The sequence below is a fragment of the Microtus ochrogaster genome, chromosome 17 (assembly GCF_000317375.1).
Source record: "Microtus ochrogaster isolate Prairie Vole_2 chromosome 17, MicOch1.0, whole genome shotgun sequence".
NCBI lineage: Eukaryota > Metazoa > Chordata > Mammalia > Rodentia > Cricetidae > Microtus > Microtus ochrogaster.
In genome coordinates, this window is record NC_022019.1 from 32268536 (window position 1) to 32288799 (window position 20264).

Consider the following 20264-nt stretch of genomic DNA (forward strand, 5'->3'; position numbering starts at 1 on the left):
AGAGAGAGAGAGAGAGAGAGAGAGAGAGAGAGAGAGAGAGAGAGAGAGAGACCATTAAACTTCCATATGCCCGCCCTAGAAAGCAGTAGTTGCCATTACTTTTTCTACATGGAAAGTTCACTAAAGGATGCTCTGTTAGTCAGAAGTGTGTCCCTGAGCACCAGCCTTTAGAGACACACAGGCTCATCCAAGGCCCGCCCACTGGGATCTTCAAGGACTGGGAAGCTGGGAAACAGAGGCTGAAAGTTGAGGGCAGAAGGCTTTGGACTCAGCCATCTGGTGAGCATTCCCAGTGTGATCTGGGAGAGCAGCCATGAAGTCCTCTTTAGTAAATCCAAATCAGCTGAAGGTCCAAAACCACAGTAGGTGTTTAGGGTCCACAAGAAGGTCCGGTTTGTAAAGTCCTTTACCGCCAAGCCTGACTCGAGTTCAGTCCCTGGGACCTACATGCTTGGAAGGAGCACCGCCTCCACACGCTTCCTCCTACATACATGTACAAGTGCATACACAGATAAATAAAAACAAACCAAACAATACAGACCCTCCCTGTGTTAGTTAACAATGTGAAACTATACAGGGATGAAAGAGTGTAACCAACGTGGAGTCAGGGAAATTTCATGATACTGTACTTAACATTTAATAATACCCAGGAGTTGCTAGGTGTTGTGGCCCATGCTTTTAACGCCAGCATTCTGGAGGCTGATGCAGGAGAATTGCTGTGCATTCAAGACCAGCAATTCAAAACAAAATAAAAAAGGACTATCTAAGAGCTTGAACTGTTTTTATTTTCAACATTCAGTTTTATTTTGAAAAAGGAAATCAGTGTTGTGTTATTGGGTGGCCTTTATCCAAACTGCCCTTCCAGAACATTCTATCCACTGCCGGCCTTCTCTGCCCACAGTTCCTTCCCCTGCGTATTTCTCATCTCTTTCCCTAAGCTCCACATAAGTTATCGCTTCTTGCGTGTTTGATCCCAAATCATCAAGTGAGGAGCAGCCCTGCCTTGGCCAAATTAATTGTTCCCATCTTGAGGGCAAAGCACCTCAGCTTTCGTCGCAAACGCCATCATTCTGCGCAGAACTCCAGCCTGTGAATTCTACCAGACAGACCTTGGGGATTTACCTATTGTGCCAGCCATAGAGGGGGATATCTCATTGTTCCTATTTTCACTGATGCTGCTCCCTGGATTTCTTTATTTTCACAGAATTCTCTCATAGGGTTTTTCTACCTTGTAACGATTAACTAGAAAAAGAGGAATTTTTTTCATTGTCATCTAAATCAATCCAGATTCAATGCTACCTTGGTTGTTTAAAGGAAACTCTCTTCCTGAAAGTACGGTTCTGAGTTAAAGGTTCACCTCCCTTCCACAGGCCATTTTAACTCTGCCGTTTTAACTGCTTGTTCTAGTGAAAAGGTCCTACTTGTTGTTACCTGGTTTGATCACTGCTAGTAGCTTAAAAGTACAGATAGCATAACTAAAGAGAAATTATTTTAATACCCAAGGACACGAAATGCCTTTCCCAAGGGTATTTTCTTAGTCTAACCTGGTAAGTTGTTTGAAATGAATTATAATTTCAAATAAATGCAGTAGAGACAGAACGGATGATAAGTTGGTCACAGGAACCAGGGTAGAGTGGATGTGGAAAGTTTGGAAAGTTCCTTTTAAATTCGAATCACACTAGGTGTGGGACATTAATCCTCGTGCTAATCCCAATCTAGCAGAGTGAAGGGGAGGACTGAGACAATCACCCGCGTGATTCAGCCAAAAAATAATGACCCAAACCCAAACTGTTTCGCCTCAATAATCTTGTGTTTGACTATTTTTTGCCTGAATTTTTTTTGTCTCAGTTTGCCACTTCATTTTGTTAGGTTAGATCTGAATCAAAATATACCCAAACAAAGATTTTCAGGGTGGGATATACCTTATTTCTTCATTGTTTTGTATCGGAACTAACTTATCAGATGTTCTTCAGTCTTGTGGTCCCTAAGAGTTTTGCATCCCCCCCCCCTCCCAAGCAATATGAACAAAAAAAGTGCTTATGGTGTGTATGCAAGCTGCTGTTTTAATATACTTTCCTGAATTTCAAACATCTATATTTTACTCTCTTATATGCTTTTAACTAAGGTATAGTAGATGCATTTTTGCTTCAATACTAATTTAGGGTGTAAGATTCATTTCTTTAGAGAACGTTTTTTGTTGTTGTGCATGCCTAGTGTTTTGTACGTTGTATATTGCATTCAGAATATTTTTTTCCTTCTCACCTATCCACAATGCAATGCCGTTCCCATGATGCACCTCTGCTTGCTGTTTACCTGTATGTTAATTCGCTTGAATCCCATTGGCCCACTGCCATCATGTGCTCGCTGCCTGTTATTAAAAGACTCGGTCAACTGCCAAAGCACTGAAGCGACCTCTCGAAGCAGCTGTAGACCTGGTACTTTGACCTTTCACCTTTCGCTTTGCATGTAGCTTTTCAGAGAGCCAGCTGAGATTTGTATGTAAAATACTGGTTGCAGCCCAATCATTATTATTAATTTTTAAGATGGAGGAGATCCCATAAGGTGTTTAGTCATCTCGTTCGCATACGTAACCTGGGAAGTAAATGTATCCTAACAAAATTTAATACCTGTTCCCAAAAGAGTGAAGCAAACTTAAATTATGTAGCTCAGGGAAATGCTCATTGTAATTCCTGTTAACCTTTAAATTCAAGAAATTGCCATTCAGCTAAAAGAGTAGACATTAATAATAACGCCAGTGCTCCTTTCTCCCCCTTAGAGTAGTTTAACCTGTTTTAAAAGCTGAAGCCATTTTATTTTATTTTTTTTTCTTTCCATTGTTGTTGCTTGGTAGTTTTTCTTTTCCTTAGTTGAGATGCTCCTGTTTTTGGGTGACAGAATTCATGCTTTCGCTCTCAATAACAAATTCTCACTCATTTGACATTGCCGCTCTTTAAATTAAGGTGCATGGCAGAGGTATCTCCTTAGCTGTCTTTTTTAAAAGCAAGAGAAAGAAAAAGAGAATGTTGCAATTGATGATCTCTGTTGGACATGGAAGACGTGCTGGCTTTAAGTTGGACACATCCTGTCCAATTCTTCCCTTCCAGGCCTTTCCTCCCGGTGCTCTTCACCCTTTACCAAAGAGACAAGCTCTGGAAAAGAGCAACGGTGCCAGCACCGTCTTCAACCCCAGCGCCTTGCACTACCAGCAGGCTCTGACCAGTGCACAGCTGCAGCAACACGCGGCGTTCATTCCCACAGGTACGTGCCCTGACCGTCACGTCTGTGTCCGTGTCCTTCCGGTCATGTGCTTTCTTCTCATTTCTTTAAGCTGTTTGGTAGAATCTAGTTTGCATTTAGACGTCACAAAGACAGCCTTGACCCCCACCACAGCCCTAAAGACCTAGACCTATTGACTTGCTTTGATTACTAAAGACAGTCAGAGGAGTCTAAAGTCAAATGTGTAGTGGGATTTAACCGAGACACAGGAAGCAGTTAAAGCTTTGTGTTTCTTCTGCTTACCCAAGGCCTGTAAAATAGTTTATGTAAGATTTCTTATTAGGTAATTGAAATTTGACCTTAACACTCTATGACCTAAAAATATAAATTCCAATAAATACTAACCGTTTTTCCCCTGCTTCTATCCAGAGCACTAAAATGTCTGAGGCTTTTCAAATTAAAAGTCACCCTCTACTCATGTTCTTATATCCATTCTCTCTCTCTCTCCATCCTTCTCGACTTTCACCACGTTCACAAGTACCGGGAGTGCTTGTCTTCCATCTCTGAGCCAATGAGTGATGAGGGGGGGCTGCCCTGGCTTAGCCTACCGCTCACCGAGACCGCCTGTTAACCGCAGGGTCTCAGAGGCCAAAGATCTTCGTGAATCCCTCATCCAGTTGACTGTTTTACAAATGAGAAAACTGAGGCCCCCCCCCAATGATGAGAAGTGACTTTCCAAGGTGGCATTGCGGACCCAGATGCCAGGCCTGGTGTTCTCATGCCTGGGTCAGCTTACACGACATCACACCACCCCACCGACTCCCACACGGGCTAGGTAGACTTCTTCTCCCCAAAATCAGATTAACATGCAATTTTTGTGGCATGAAAAAAATCAATTCGTGTGAAGAAAAACAGTGTAACACATATTCACTCTGACTCTCCTCCCTGGCCCCATATTTTACCCAGTTCCATGATTCAGACACAGCCATGCACACACACACACACGCACATCCCACACCTCACAAGCATGGTCGTCTTCGTTCGACCAGTCTCTGTTAGAAACAGGTGGCGTGAACCTTGTTGGGAAGAACGTCCATTGAGTTTTTCCATGTGAAACTCCATCATCCCTGGATAACAAGTAGACATTGTCACTACTCTTTATGACTGGATTATCATTTCCTTAGATTGCAGAGGATGTGAGGATTAGCATTGGTAATAGCTGCATCTTGCTTCCATAATAGTCTTTGTATAAAAACTATAGATGAATAGTAGCCCACATGAGTTAGTGTTTTAGATGAATTAGTAGCCTCTAAACTGTACAGAAATATAGATGCAAGAAGCACTATGTCAGAAAGTACCTGAGTTGTGATGTCTTAAAATACCTTCATTTTTTTTTACCCTATTGCAACATTAATTAATGGCACTCCATGCTGTTCTAGCTTAGCCACATTTGTGATTGTAACCCACCTAAAATAACGTTATTACCAGTAGGGTAGCACATCCTGAGGGCCCTGTATGTTACTACAAGCATCTCGTTGTAGACCTTGTGGCCTCTACATATTTTAAGAGAGGAAAAAGTTATTGGATGGAAAAACATGAGAGGCAAGTGTGTTTGTGAAGAACTGGTCACGCAGACACCACCATCTCCCGGGAGCACCAGGTAGAGCCTGAGCTGAGCCTTACGAAGGCCTCAGCAGCCCTCTGAGGCATCTGGGATACTCGAATCCAGTAGCGACTGGAGGCTAAACCGACAAAAGCTTCCTCATTTTAAGTATTTCCCAGGGACAGGTGAGAAGCATAGCGTTAGTCCCTGGGAGCTGCGGCTGTGTATGCTGCCCTCTGGTGCCTTCCCTAGGAACAGCTCAGCTGTGTCGGCAGCCTGTGGCCTTTAGAAGGCAAGGGATGGACTGTGGCCCACTTAGTTCTGTGCACTGCAACTGTTTATGGCATGTTTGCTATATGGTGTAAAGATCACAGTGGATAATCATGTGAGTTTTGTGTACTGGAGTGGTATCTGAACTCCCGATAAATTCATTACACTTGTCTGAACTGATAGAAGAGAACATAATTTTATTAAAATAAAGTTAGCCTAAGTTCTCTAGCAATTAAACACATAGCAGAAATCTCCATGGTCGTATTAGGAGATTTTTTTTGTTGTTTCTTTGTTTGCTTCAGGATATATTTCTGACAAACTATATCTTCAACTCTGTGGCAATGATAATCATCCAAGATTTATCCTGGTTGTTTTTAAACCTCTGCTGATCGGGTAATGATGTTGTACGACCATTTTTAGCAGATGGTTAGCCATTATTTTTAACAAACATTCTTTATAAAGGAATCTTTCTGTTAATGTTATCCATACGGAATTATTGCAGATAGATGGATCAGGGGCATTTGAGTGTATGTGTGTGTGTGTTGAAAGGCCATCCATAGTAAAGTTTTGAGAGGAACTAAAATCCTCCCATTGACAATGAGAATTTGGATTTTAGGAGCTGTACCTCCAGGCTGTAAATATTGAATGTCAAATGTCACACAGGGTGTGGGCTTCTTCCCCACAGCCACAGTGAGATAATTACCACCTCGGCTGGTGCCCACACATTCTAGTGGGTGGGACTTTGCTTCTTTGCTTCTTCTTTTTTCTGATAGGGTTTATTTTAAATAAGAAGTTATACATTTGCTCTGCTATGGTAGGAAAGTGGCAAACCACACCTGGTCTCAGGAGCAGCAGTGGAGTAAATAGCTGTGGGCATCTCTGTGGCAAGTTCATTCCGAGTCGCTGCAAGCGTTGTTACAGACATTGCCATTGTTCCTCAAGATGTCACCGTCCTAAAGTGGCAAACAGTTGTGCGCATTTTGCAGGTGGAAAAACTGAGGCTGTGTATACACTACAAAGTGGCATGCAAAACTAAGAGTGTTCCCAGAGAGCTCTGGCCCACAGTGTCTGTGCAGTGGAGGAAGCAAATGTTGGAGAAGGCTTTATCCATAGCATCGGCTTCCTGATGAAATGCCCTGCCGGTCACGACAGAGGCAATGCAGTCCTTCCTTGACCCTCCTTGAAATACTTCATTACATTGGAAGTGCGGGTGGAAGCTTCTAGGCCATGAGAAACTACACATGTTACATAAAGTTTTCACACACTAGTAAAAGGATTATTCATGTTCGGTGGAAACTGTCTGCCTAAGTTAGAATGTATGGATTCTACTTCATTCAAGCCCTCCTGGAACACGTGCTGTGTCCGGATTGCAGACCCACAACGAGAATGCAAAGGGGTTAAGAGCTGGGTAGAAACACAAGTCCACAGCAAGATGGACGAGCCCGGATTTGAGCATGGGCTTGAGGGGGATAGAGACAGGCAAGGCGTTCATTTTCAGCAGGCAGTGGGAGAAGCAATGCAGCGAAGGAAGATTTTTCCAGAGCGGGAGAAATTTGCTAAGCACTTTGAGAAAGAAGTACGATTTTACCCCTAGAGGAAGAGCATGCTGGGCAGGTGTGGCCAGAGCAGGTTTGGAGAAGAGAGAGAGCATGGTTTGCTGTGGTAATAGTTCAAAGTACTCACAGGACCTGTGGGAAGAACAGGGTAGGACGGAGGTGAAGGGTGGGAACGCGGCTCGCAAAGCTGAGTGAGTCCAGAATCCGGCATAAAGAGAGAGAGCCACATGTCAGAAGCCCCACACTTCCGATGTTCAAATCACTCTTGGCAGGTAGAGAGAGGGGCTCCATGAAGTAGCAAGGTCAAGCACTTCCCACATCCAGGACACAAGCCAGAATGTCGCTGTGCAAGTCCTGTGTGGGTCACACCCTTTGTGACCCAGGAAGCCCTGGAGCAAGACCGTGCAAGACTGTTCATTCACTCTGGGGTGCAGAATAAAGGGGGGATTTTACAGAAGGAACTTTGGAACCTGGCGTGGCTGGCTTTCAAGTGGGATATAAACCAGGCTCTTTATAACGTTCAGGAACATATTTCTCCCAGAGCCCTTCTTACTGCTGGCTGGAACAGTGACGCCACGCAGAGGTATCCCAAGATGCCCTGTTCACCTTCTCAGACAGGCTCTCTGCCCTTCTGAGTTCACAGCGGAATGGGAGAGAAAGATGCTAAAATTCATACAAATAGGTTGTTAACATTTAGCGTACTATGAACAAGAACGCAAAGAGCTCAGATAACTAAATTGAAATTAAAATAGAAACTAGCATAGATGGCGGGGGAAGTGGGGAAATGACACATGTGTTGACCCATGAGAGATGAACGCAGTGGCTACAGATCTCTAGACAAGGGGGGGGGTGGTGACGGCTGTCACCAAAGCTAGATTAAAAGTTTGATATGTTCAGTTGAAATCAATGAAGGCCCATCCAGATGGACCCTGGTACCAGGGAAGGGGATAAAGTGGGGAGGTGGGCACAGCCTGGGCTAGCAGGGCCTCCATTGTTCGGCATCAGAAGCCAGCAAATCCTTCCAGAGTTGAGGCAACTCCGCAGAGGAGTGGGAGCCGGGAGTAGGCGGGGAGCAGGAAAGCCAGATGGAGGTGCACGGATGCTTGAGGCTTTCAGAGCTGCAAAAGTGAGTGATGAGCAGACAGACGCTCAGCGAGGCAGACACAGCCTCAGGCTGGCTTCACGGGTCCTGGGGATGCCATGAGGGAAAACGGCATCGCCTAACAGCTGAGGCCAAAGCGCTCCATGGGTGATGATACCCACCAGGTGTTTCCAGATATGGAGGAGACAGTGTGAGAAAGAGCACAGCTGGGTGAAGAGACCTGTGACCCAGGCAGGACACAGAATGTGGAAGCCATTAAGTCCACTGGTAACTTTGAAATGTATAGGTCGAGGGACACCTGGAAGACCCACAGAACAGAAAAATAAAAATAACCCAGGACAGGTTCTACAATCTCCAGCATGCATAGAGAGGATTCAGCATAAGCTTTTAGAGTGTGGTGTGTGTGTGTGTATGTGTGTGTGTGTGTGTGTGTGTGTGTGTGTGTGTGTGTGTGTCCCCGACTAAGAATTCAAGGGAAGAAATTGACTTAGTATACAGGGTGTAGACAAGTGCACAGTGGCTCTGAAATTGTAAGTGAAGATGTAACTGGTCTTCCAATCTGGGCAATAAACCAGCTGGAGAGGACTGGAGGACACATAGAAGCCGTGAAGCTGGGTGTAGGGGGACTGCCTAGACACTGGGGAAGAGCAGGAAGATAGGGCTGGGGGAGAAGATCTCATCAGCCCAGAGGGCTTTGGAAGCATGTGAGTACCTCTGTGTGTGTCGCGGCGGGTGCGTGTGTGAGGTTGGATGACCTGTCACATCTCTGTAACAGAAGTCCGTGGTGGCCCACTTGAAAAGCCTTTTCCCAACTGAGTAATGTCAGCCTGGTCAAAACGTAGGTCACGCCAGAAGTCCTTATCAGAGTAAATTAAGACAAGCAGTTTGCAGAGTCCACACCTAAGCTCTCAGTGGGTGGTTCTGACACCTTCAGCAGATACACCTACATTCATTACATACACCACTCATATGGACATCCCTGAACTCCCAGGAATCCTTCTGTTGCCTCAGCCTGCATCCTGAGGGGCAGAACCGGTAGCACATCATCCCTCAGTGCTCACAACACATCTGACTGGAGTCTCCAGTGATGCGTGTACATCAAGACCATCCACGGATAACGTAGTTCTTCCCAAGGAAACACTGACACTGTCACTAACCTAGAGACCAATCTGAGATGTCCTACCCTCTTTGATCCCTTTGAAGTTACCTTGACATGACCATAATCAAATCTCTCACCTGGGTCCTAGTGGAGCCCCAGATCTGCATGCTTGCTATATAATACTTAGACCCCACCAGTAGGTGCCACCCCTTTGTCTCAGCGAATCCTAGCCAGAGAGACCCCAGAGCTATGTTCAGGAGCCTCCGTAGTCATTACTAGCATCCAAGTAGTAGCTTAGGATTCCCCTGCCGTACCTGTCACAGCTCTGATTTAGAGGCTAGGAAATCTAAAGTCACTGTTCATATCTCTCCACCGCTACTGGCACCCCACACATTTCATCGCCAAGCAGACTTTAAAGCCATGAGCGTGGTGCACTCTGACGAGTACCAAATCTGACCTGAATTTAGCCTGGAACTCGATTCCGGCCTTGCCCTTGACCCACGCTGCACATGACCTTGGAGGAGTTACTGTGCCTCAGATTTTTCATCTGTAAAATATAGCCACTCTCCGCCTGAGAGGGTGGACTTGATAATGTCCGGACAAGACGCTGACGTCTTCAGAGGGTGCTGTGGTGCTATCACCTGCCATCCCTGTTAGAATCACGTTGGCCTAGATGAACAGAAAGGGGGGGGGTAATGGGAGAGTGGGCCCGGAACCTTATTGGCTTAAAGTGAGTTGGCTATCTCTGTGTCTATACTGACGGTGTGAACAGTCCTAAAACAGTGTGAACTAACCCTACTGATTTCTGGTTGTGCTTCAGTCTCACTTTGAATGTTAACTCTAAACCGCTAACCTGTTTCTTTCCCTTTATTCACTTTCTCCGCCCCCCTTGCATGACTTCAGGGTCAGTTTTGTGCATGACACCCGCTACCAGTATTGGTAGGTTTCAACCTTTTTTTTATTTGTCTTTTATATGATGTACAATGCCTTCGCTGTTTAACATTGATTTCAGAAATGGTAGAAAATGATTTAGGAAGTAGACCTGAAGGCTTTAATGGCTTTAGACTTAACGTGTAAGCTATGCTTGTGTAATTAAGAAAACGATAGTTGTTGATGTGTGACCTCTATGCTAGAACAATCACTGCAGAGATAAAACCACAAGTGCAGGTGCGCTTTTTAATGATTTGTGTTCTGTTTCTCTTTATAGTTTTTCTGGTTTAGCATGAGGCAAACAGAGGCAGGCTAATTTCATCAATGTTTTAAAGTTTCATAGTGGTGTGCCTTGATCTCCTCTTTGCTGTGTGTTAGAGTTATCAGAGCTTCCCAGAAATATTTACTTTTGGAAAAAAAAAACTATATGGATGTATTTTGAAATCAAGTTTCTGACCTTTCTTGCACAATTATCTTTTTAGAGTGTTGACTTATATATGAGATATATATATATTCTACCTCCACATTCCTGTAGGTGGGAAACTTTAATAGTGGAGTCTTCTCTTACATTCGGGGCCTTGGTGCAAAAGGCCAAGGGCATCCAATCTGTTTCATGTAGGAGTCTAGAAAGTAAACATTGGTAAAATGGATCTGGTCACTTCACAGTAAATCCTTTAGAACTGCACCAAGGCCATTTCTTTTGCCTTACTGTTTATTGACCAAAATAAACATAATCCACTGAAATTCCAGTTTACAAGTGTGATTCCAAATCGGAAAAAAAAGTTTACTTTAACCATAATTAATTCCAAAGCTCATCTTATCTTCTTAGGTCTTCTGAGCCTTCAGTGTCTTAGAATTTATGATTAGTCTGCTTTGGTTAAAATATATTCTCATTTCATTGGATATTACAGTCTCATGTTTTGAGAAGCAGCCATTGTTACAGTCACGATACACTCTGAATTGGGAATGACTCTGTCTTTGGAAGCAAAATGTTTATGAATACATCAATCAAAGCAGTGTGCTTTGGCCTTTCTGGGAATCACTGATTATGTTTGAAGACTTCCTTTAATTGTACTTGTAATAAGCTATTTTCCCTTTTTATTTCTCTCCCATGCTTCCTTGCTTTGCATTGTGATTGCATGCCATCTGCTGGTTTAACCCATGATGGCTTGCTGCTCTGATATTCACCATGCCAAATACCACTTCTATTACCATAATGCTACACCCTCCTGTTCATTGCTCCCATGGTTCCCCTCCTGAAAGTACCCATGATGCACAGCGCTACGTCCGCCACTGTCTCTGCAGCAACAACTCCTGCAACAAGTGTCCCCTTCGCAGCAACAGCCACAGCCAATCAGGTTTGCTCCTTTTAAAGCTTTCTTTCACAAATCCCGAACTCTAAATGAGTGCTGATATTTAAAAAAAAAATTCTCGGTGAGAATTTTTTTTTCATGTTTATCCATCAAATTTTATTTTTTTAATTAGTTTATAGCAAGCATTTGTGGACAGGTTGCACTTATTTAGAGTTAACATTTACTGCAAATAATGATGTAGCTATGTTTTGTGTTGCACTGTTTGTTTTCGTACCTAATATTGTGTAATTAACCTGACAGGCTTAAATTCCTTTAGTACAGCATTTCTTGTCCAGTGGTTTGTGAGTTGCCACCCAAGAAATGTAGAACCACACCAGTGGGTGCTCCCAAAACAGCTCCACTTTGATTCGGTTCATTCTCTGGTGGAAGAAAAATGGAAATTCTCCTTCCATATTCTAAGCGTCTACTTTGAGGTCTGAATAATTCTGATGAACACTGACCTTGGTCACAGGTTTTGCCTCAGTACCCACTGGCAGATCTGGTCAGATCTGGTGTAAGAGCCGTGCCACCCCAGGAGACCAGTGTGACTACCACTGGGCTCACCATGGCGGGGTCTAACTGAATATGAGTGTTTACCGTGTTGGCTTAATGCATGTGCCACTAGGCCAATGGGGACGATTCCCAAAGGGGAGAGCCAGTGAACTGTTTCCTACTCTGCGGTCACAAGCTGGCCGTGTCCTTGATGCTGCCCAGCCGGTTTACGCATGTTTGCTGGCCATGAGGGACAAGTGAGAGACAGCAGCATATCCTCTTGTCTCACTAGAAAAGACCTGACACAGAGGCCTTCCCTTCGTAGGATAATTTTGTTTTTTTTGTTTAATTTTGTGTTTTGTTTTCTTTTAAATAAACTCAACTATGCTGAGAAAGGGTGGAAAGGATAAAAAAAGTAGTTTGTGGTACTGGGAGGAAGGACAGGCAAACAGGAAAAATGGTAAGTTAAACTCTGGGGAAGACTTGCTAAGGTAGAGATGGCTGTCTCTAAGCTTCAACCTGAAAACTGGAAGAGCAAGGTTGGCTCCAGTGAATACATGACCCCAGTGCCCTGGACTTCCTCCAAAGGAGAGGAGGAGCTACACTGAAGGACATGAATAAATGTTAACCCTACTGCGTCATCTGGTAAAGCAGAAGACTGAGCAGAAAGGGAGGGATCCCCTCCACCAGAGACAGTTAAAGAGGACATGTCTCCACCTCTCTGCTCTTCACAGTGCAAGCCTGGCCACAAAGGAACACTAGCCTGGCTTCCAAACCAGTACTACAAAGAGCAGCAAATAAGTTCCTGAACTAGGAAGACTGGGTTTCTGTTTATTTGGTTGGTTGACTGGTTGGATGGCTGGTTGGATGGATGGATGGATGGATGGATGGATGGATGGATGGATGGATGGATGGATGGATAATTGAATGGCTATATGGCTGGTTGCTTGGTTGGATGATTAGTTGGCTAGTTCATTGGTTGGATGGTTGGTTTGCTGGCTGGAGTTAGTTGGCTGGCTGGTTGGTTGGTTGGTTGGTTGGTTGGTTGGTTGGTTGGTTAACTATCTGGTTGGTTGACTATCTGGTTAGTTGATTGGTTGATTGGCTGACTGACTGGTTGGTTGACTGACTGGCTGATTGGATGGATGACTGATTGATTGGCTGATTGGTTGGTTAGCTAGTTGACTGGTTGGTTGACTGGCTGGATGATTGGTTAACTGGTTGGTCTATTGGTTGGTTGGTCTATTTATTGATTGATTGGTTGACTTGCCAATTGGTTAGCTGGTTGGTTGGTTGATTGGTTGGCTGGCTGATTGGTTGGCTAGTTCATCCAATGGTTTTAGACAGTGCTGGGACAAAGGAGAGAGACTTTGCACCCTTGTAAGTTGGTTCAAAGCCCCCCCTCACTCACTTGTCATGGGGCAGCTGGTTGCCTGCTTTGTAGGTCTATGTCCTGCCTCTCAAAACCAGATTCATGTGAGTTTGATCCACTTATGTTGCAAAATCCCTGTTTCCTAAGGAAACAGGCTTCAGATATAATCCCATAAGAGTACCCGTTTTAGTAAAGTTCCACCTATACTTTATGACAAATTGAGTACTCCCGATCCTCAGAAGTCTTTCCTAAGAAAGGAGAAGGGGGCAAGATAAAGAAATGCTTTAAAGCTTTAGGGTAAATCCCAGCCTGCCTCACACACATGCAGCCGTGAGTGACAGATGATAGTTCCTGGCCTAGAGATTCTTCAGGCTGTTTGTAGGAAGAACTAAAACAGTAAAGGTAGAGTAAGGCTTACACAGGTGTGCAGGGGAGAAAGGAGTATGCAGGCCAGCCAGACGCTTCAGTGCCACCTCAGGGTGTGATTGATGCAGGAACTAACAAGTGTAATTGGGACTTAATACAGAGCAGGGAAACTAGAGGAAATCTGAGTGGCTTCCCCAATCCTTGACTCCTTCCAAATTTGCAATTTGTAAGATGGTTGTTGTTGGGGAGGCACATTGATGGTGAAGAGAATGGGGTGTCAGCTCCTTTACATATGGGGGGAAAGCAGATCACTGAAATGTAAGCTTTTAGACATGATACTCTTTATTTATCTCAATGAACTTCGAAGAGCCAGGCGTCTACCAAAGAGCTCTCAGCCCCTAAAAGCAGGAAGCTCAGAGGTGGTTAATAAGTGTGAAATAACAGGCTATCATCTTGTTAAAGTTCACTCTTTAAATGCCAATCGAATCAGGCCCATGTGACCCACGAAAGTCAATAAAAGCTCATGAACAGATAGATGACCTTTGACATCTGTGAATGTTTTACAGACCCGAAGCTCGACATCAGGAAGGAGGTGAACTCAAGGTGGGGGTGGAGCTAGGGAGGGCAGAGTTCACTGAGTGACAAGCACTTGGCCAGCTCGTCCTTCAGGAGCCATGTGTGTTTGCACGAAGTGCAGTTGGGTTTCAGCGGTGTGTCGGCTAATTCAGATCGTCATTTCAAACGCTGAAAACTGCAGAGGGGCTTGTAATTAGATACAAGATTTGAAGGAGGAAAGGGCACAGCAGAGCTCCTGGTCGGCCCCTCCACTCAGAGCTCTCTACGCCAGCCCCAGGCGACATACCACCAGTTGGTAAACCATAGCCTCAGCAGAATTTCTGCCAGCCCCAGGAGACACCACCTCATAGCCTCAGCCAAACACCCGGGACAGTTTCACAACCTTAGACTAGTAGCTTGAGAAAGACAGAATATAAATATATTCCAGAATTTTTTTTTAAAGAAAAGGCTGCTTAGCTCTAGAAATAGATGTGTAAACAAAAATATAGCAAGTAAATTTATTAAATAATTTTCTGATTAATTAATGTCTTTGAATCTCAGTATATTAAACCGTGACTAATAATAATAGTCATAATAATATAAACCACTTCCTATGTAGCAGGTATGATTCTAAATGCTCTCTGGTATATTACATAGTATGTCAAATGTTTGACTTTATTACAGAAGATGCATAGGTAAACAACTTAGAACATTTTGTCTAATCAAAGAAGGATGTGGGTTAAAATTCCTATAACCTAAATGATTACAGAACTCTGCTACGGTCTTTCGTTTTGTTTGTTTAGGATTTGGTGTTTTCAAAATCAACTTCTGTTATTTGAAAAGAGAAGAGATAATTTACATTTTAGCTTCTTCATTTGTATTCAGAGGTCATTTAGTTCCCTTGAGTAAGCCTTTAAAGGCCCAGCTAAAATCCAGCTAATGCTGAGTCTTCCCTGAGGCCCCGCCCCCAGCTCAGTGTCCTCTGACTCAGGAACTTTGTCTGCACAGGGCTTACAGTGCTGTCCTTGGTCAGCAGGATAAAGGAACAGGTACAGGGAGGGGAGGCTTGTACAGTTTTGCTGGAGAAGAGCCAGTGATCTGATTGGCCGGTGTGTGGGCGTGGCATAAGTGTGTCTGACTCTTGTTGGGTATTAGCCTTAATGTCAGGTTAAAGGACTCAGCTCCTTTCTTGGCCACTCTGGGGATCTCACACAGAATAGTCTCAGGAACAGAAGTCAGATGACTGAGCAGATGGGTCTGAGACAGGCGAGTCTGCAGATCTAAACTGGAGCAGTGGCAGCTGGCAAGCGGCCCGGTCAGCCTCACCTGTGTGCATTAGGCACAGAGTGTAACGTAAAGGCAAAGACAGAGAGGTTCAACACCTAGACACCATGACAAAATCCGTCCTGACAAGGCAGGTGGCAGGAAGAGATGTGGGACGGCCTGAAAGGTGGCCACAGGAAGTCATTTCTTCTGCTCCGAATTCTTTCCAGAACAGAACTTGGTGGCCTCGTTGGTCATACACATCCAGTGTGCCTTCCCCTCCCCCACAATATGTGATTAGCCAGAAGTACCCAGAGCCCCACCCACACTCTGATGTGTAGGGACCTCACTGTCCCTGACTCTACATTATAGTTGTATGGATAGAAAGGAACAAACAAATCCAGTTCATTCTACTTCATAAGCTGTCTGGGAGAAAAACCATTGTAGCCTAAATATCAGGACTCTCTTGAGCTTCCATACAGTACCTTCGAAACTGAAGTCACATGACATTTCCAGCACAGTGTGAACTAATAATCATATCTCCAAAATGTGCCAATTCTTGATCGTGGTCATGACCTTCAGACTTTACCACGTCTTTTGTACACATGGCCAGAGGCTAAGCCCACCACAGATTTGGCCTTCAGAAAAAGTTTACTGGAAATTGGTTGATAATGTATACAATATATCATGCCTATATCACCATCTTTTTCAGTTACATTTCTTGTGTGTGTGTATGCATGCATGCGTGTGTGCATGTGTGTGCATAGATGTGGAGCTCGAAAGATAGCTTGCAGGAGATGGCTCTCTCCTTTTACACTTCTATGGTGATTGATTGACCTGGGTCGTCGGGCCTGGCACCCAGTGCCTTCACCCCCTGAACCATCTCACCAGCCCCCATCTTTCTATTGAAATACCTGATAAGCTGGAAAATTCTGGTTTTTTGGACATGCCAGATACAGGTTTGCTGTACCTGATAATCAGCATCAATAGTATCCTATCAGAAGAACAGTATAACTGCCTGTAACCAGAATCACACACTGTGTTTTAACTGGCTGCTTCTGAGGAAGAACTGGCTGGCCAAACTTACCTCCACCGCACCTGCAGACATAACCCCAGAGCTACGGTGGTGAGATGATGTGCACGCCCCCCCCCCCTCTCGCGCGCAGCTCAGCCTTGTGAAGTCTCTGTTATCCGATGCCATCTGTTGGGACTATATTCGGACATCTGTAGGAGGCATCAGTGGTACCCGCTTTCCATCACTTGACCCATTTTAGGGCCTGTGTTTGTTTCACAAGAAAGATTCTGCAAGGCCCAGTATGGGAGGAGTAGGCCCTGTCAGATCCGTCTCCAGAAATACACAGCAGAGTGGCCAGCCCCTGTGCCGAGCATCAAAGTGCCACACACTCCTTCTTCCTAACTGGCCAAAGTGGTGAAGCCACTTCAAACATTTTGCTTGAACTCTTAGTTCAAACTGCTTGGCGCCTGAGTCTAACTTCCGGTGTGCAGAATGGAATCGTCCAGATTCACTAAGCAGGGGAAAGTGTTTTCACAGGTGGACGTATACTGACAGTCTTAGGGGAACTTGGATGTGTAAGGAGCAATGTAGAGGGAGGCTTCTTGTGTTGTTTGTCTTCTGTGAGAAGCCAGGGAGCCCCACCACAGAAGGCTGCTCACGGGGGAAGGAGGGAACTGATTCCCGAAAGTCCCCAATCCGCATATGTGTGCATCGTGACACACATGTACTAGCTTTCACATATACATGCTGTGTGCAAGTGTGAGTTTGAGTGTGTGTGAACACACAAAAAGAAATCAGAAACCGAGAGACAGTGGGCCCTTTCCACCTCAGCGGTAGCTGCTTCAAGGACGGCAGGGAGCATAATTAGTGAAAGAATCCAGAGATTCTCTAAGGAAAGCCAAGTTATGTAAGCACAGTGATCCGTTACCACTCCATTTTCATGAATAATTCACACCTCACGGTGAGAAGCTTGGGCAGGCTTCTTTTGTGTATGGCACCTGAAGACATAGGGCAGCTCCAGTTCCTAAGGCACCTTCCTTCCTGGTGCTGGTTCTACTGCAAATTCTGCATTTCAGTGGGACTTTGGGGCGGGGCTTCTTTTTGAATGGAAAAGTTGCATTCCTCGGAGTGCTTTGGCTTTTGCTGGGGTAGTAAGACCGTGCTCCACCTGTCTAATTTGAGGCTGCTGGCTTGGAGCTGCACGGGTATGCAGTCCATCCTGTGTGTGTTATTCCCAGCTAGAGGTTTGCAAGGAAGGCCAAACTAGCGGTGGTGCATGAACTCAAACCCGTGTCTGAGGACTCAGGGGTGGGTAGGGTTTTCCTCTGTAATAGCTACTCCAAGCAGAGCAATATCCATCCCTTTCTGTACCCAAACCTGGATGTCTTCTTTAACCTCTACCTGAGTGTTGGGGAAGTAACGAGCCTGTGTGTGTGTGTGTGTGTGTGTGTGTGTGTGTGTGTGTGTGTGTGTGTCTGTGTCTGTGTGTGTGTCTGTGTGTGTGTTTGTGTGTCTGCGTGTGTGTCTTCTGTGTGTCTGTGTGCTTGGGAAGGACCCCAAGAGACTGCGGCTGTATTTACCAGAAGTGATGTTCCATAGGTCACAGGCAAATTGAGTTTTGATCTGGCCTCTGCCCCCTCCAGCTACTCTCCTAGGCAGACAACTGGAGGAGGCAGTGACTCCGGACACCGCCTCCGTCTGAGTCTACGGATTATTACGGAGTCTATTACAGTTGTGGGGGAGGATGCTAGAGAGGCTCGGGAGTCAATGACTTCTTAAAGAGATGTGAAATCATCAAGACATTGTCATTAGAGATGAAACCCCAAATGTAAAGATCACGCGTGGAGAATAAGCTCCAAGGTAAGGTTTCATCCCTAAAATAGCCAGGGACAGAGCTCTGTGGGATATGGAGTAGATGCGGAGATGGTAAGATGCAGACCAACTCGGAGAATATATAAAAGGTAAAGACAAGGGGCTCAGAAGATGCCGTGGCTGTGCAAGTTTGGGCACCTAAGTGCAGCCCCTCCTCCCCCGAGCCCAGAGAACACGGATGGATGCAGAGCTTCCCACCTGTAGTCCAGCAGTGGGAAGGTGGAGGAGGGAGATCTCTGGGTCTTGCTGCTCAGCCAGGCTAGCCAAACACGCCAGCTCCAGGTGTAGTGAGACCCCTGTCTCAGAGCGGAAGGTAAAGGCCAGTGGGTGGCTCACGCAGCAAGGTGTAAATATACACACACACATATACACACATATGCATACACACACATACACTGCAAATACATATACACATAAAGTGGAAAGCAATTGAATAATCTGATATTGGGCTCTGGCTCCACGTGCACATACACACACACACACACACACACATTCAGAAACACAGGACACATGTACACATGAAAGAAATAAGTGGTGGAGACAAGGGTAGGTTAACAGGAAAAGGGAATCCAGAGGTGCATTACATTGTACGTTATTGCCTTTAATCCTATAGCATGGGTTCTCTTGTCCCGTCTGCCTCTGGAGAATTTAAAGCGTAGGTTTGGTCATGGCCTTACTAGGCAGCAAAGCCTCTATCTGACCCTAAAATCTGTGTCAGTCAACATTCTGCCACTATGACAAAGCACCTAGGACAATCAGCTTCATGGAAAGAAAGATCCCTCTTGGCCCAGTTTGGGGTTTCAGTCTGCAGTCGGTCGGCCCATGGCTTTTGGGTCTGCAGCGGCATCATGAAGGAAGTGCATGGCAGAAGAGGTCTGCCCACCTCATGGCAACCTAGAAGCAAAAGAGAGGCCAGAAAAGAACTGATCACAATATCCCATTTAAGGCAACCTCTCCAAGACTCAGTTCTCTGGTGACAGTTTATCTCCTGAAGGTTCTCACCATCACTTAGTAGAACCAAGCTGTATATGAAGCCTCTAGTGGGCCAGATCCAGAGTATTGTAAATTCAGTGCCCCCCCTTAAACACATCCCCAACAGAATCTAATACTCCTCCACATCCTACACACATCCCCAACAGATCCAGTACTCCCCCTTAAGTACATCCCCCAAAGAATCCAATACTTCCCCCACATCCTACACACGCCCCCAGCAGCATGTGTAGTATAGAGAGAATTTCAGGATCAATCTCAGGGCCAGCAAGATGGTTCACAAGCTAAGGCACTTGGCAATCACACCTGAAGATCTCACGAGTGTGTGTATGTGTGTGTTTGTGTGTAAGCATGAATGTGCATACACACACTCACGCACGCATTGTTTTTTAAAGAGATGCTACAGTTGCAATAGATCTAAACAGGGTAGCAGTTTTTCTGAGGTGAGCTAAAAGCCTTGCTTTGGTCCTGTCGGGAGCATGGGGTAGAAAGGGCTATGGTCACCCATAGAAAAGAGAGCTCAACAGGGGAGTCCAGGACACCGGAAGCTGTGTCCACAGAGACTGTGGAGCTCAGAGGCCAAGGGTGAGTTCACCATGAGGTAGCTTCTCTATCGGTGAAGCACTAGAATCAGGACTGAGGGAGAGTGATGGGCTATCAGTGACAACAGCCAGAGAGGTTACCTACAACGTAGCCCTCCTACATGGCATTTTCCTGTTGACAGGGGTTTATGAGGAACTATAGCTGTTCTGGCCATTGGAATCCTTCCATCTTCAGCATCCAGTGTGATACGCTGTGATTCTTGGTCTGTTTCTCTGGCCTTCAGCAATCAGTCTGTTGGTATTTGTCATGTCACTTTGCTCTACAAAACTCAGAGACACAGAGCCTTTGTCGAAAATCTTCAGTTAGCAAGTCCCGACCCTCGTCACTGTTTTCCATGAGGCGTTTCTAAAAACAGCATCATCAATTTGGTCACTGTCGGATGTCACTCAGTGGCCCCTAGTTGTGGTGCATCAGGTATGAAGACCAGCTACAATTAAATAATTCTAGGGACAATCAGGAAGTCATAAGAGCAAATTTACGAAACTGTGGTGTGTGTGCATGTTCGTGTGTGTACGTGTGTACAGGAACACATGCATGTTCGTGTGCGTGCGTGTGTACAGGAACACATGCATGTTCGTGTGCGTGCGTGTGTACAGGAACACATGCAT

At 45.2% G+C, this 20264-nt stretch overlaps 1 protein-coding gene across 8 annotated transcripts in view; it reads left to right on the forward strand.

The window, feature by feature from the left end:
- The window catches only part of Mbnl2 (muscleblind like splicing regulator 2), a 151274-nt gene that overhangs the window by 111958 nt on the left and 19052 nt on the right, over nt 1–20264 (forward strand). Inside the window, exons 6-9 of one of the 8 annotated variants that reach the window (XM_013349324.2) lie at nt 2382–2435; nt 3105–3258; nt 9750–9785; nt 11040–11134. In XM_013349324.2, the coding sequence (XP_013204778.1) occupies nt 2382–2435; nt 3105–3258; nt 9750–9785; nt 11040–11134 (339 nt within the window). The remainder of the gene's footprint in view (nt 1–2381; nt 2436–3104; nt 3259–9749; nt 9786–11039; nt 11135–20264) is intronic. The other 7 variants (XM_013349326.2, XM_013349323.2, XM_013349328.2 and 4 more) reach the window with 7 other exon arrangements.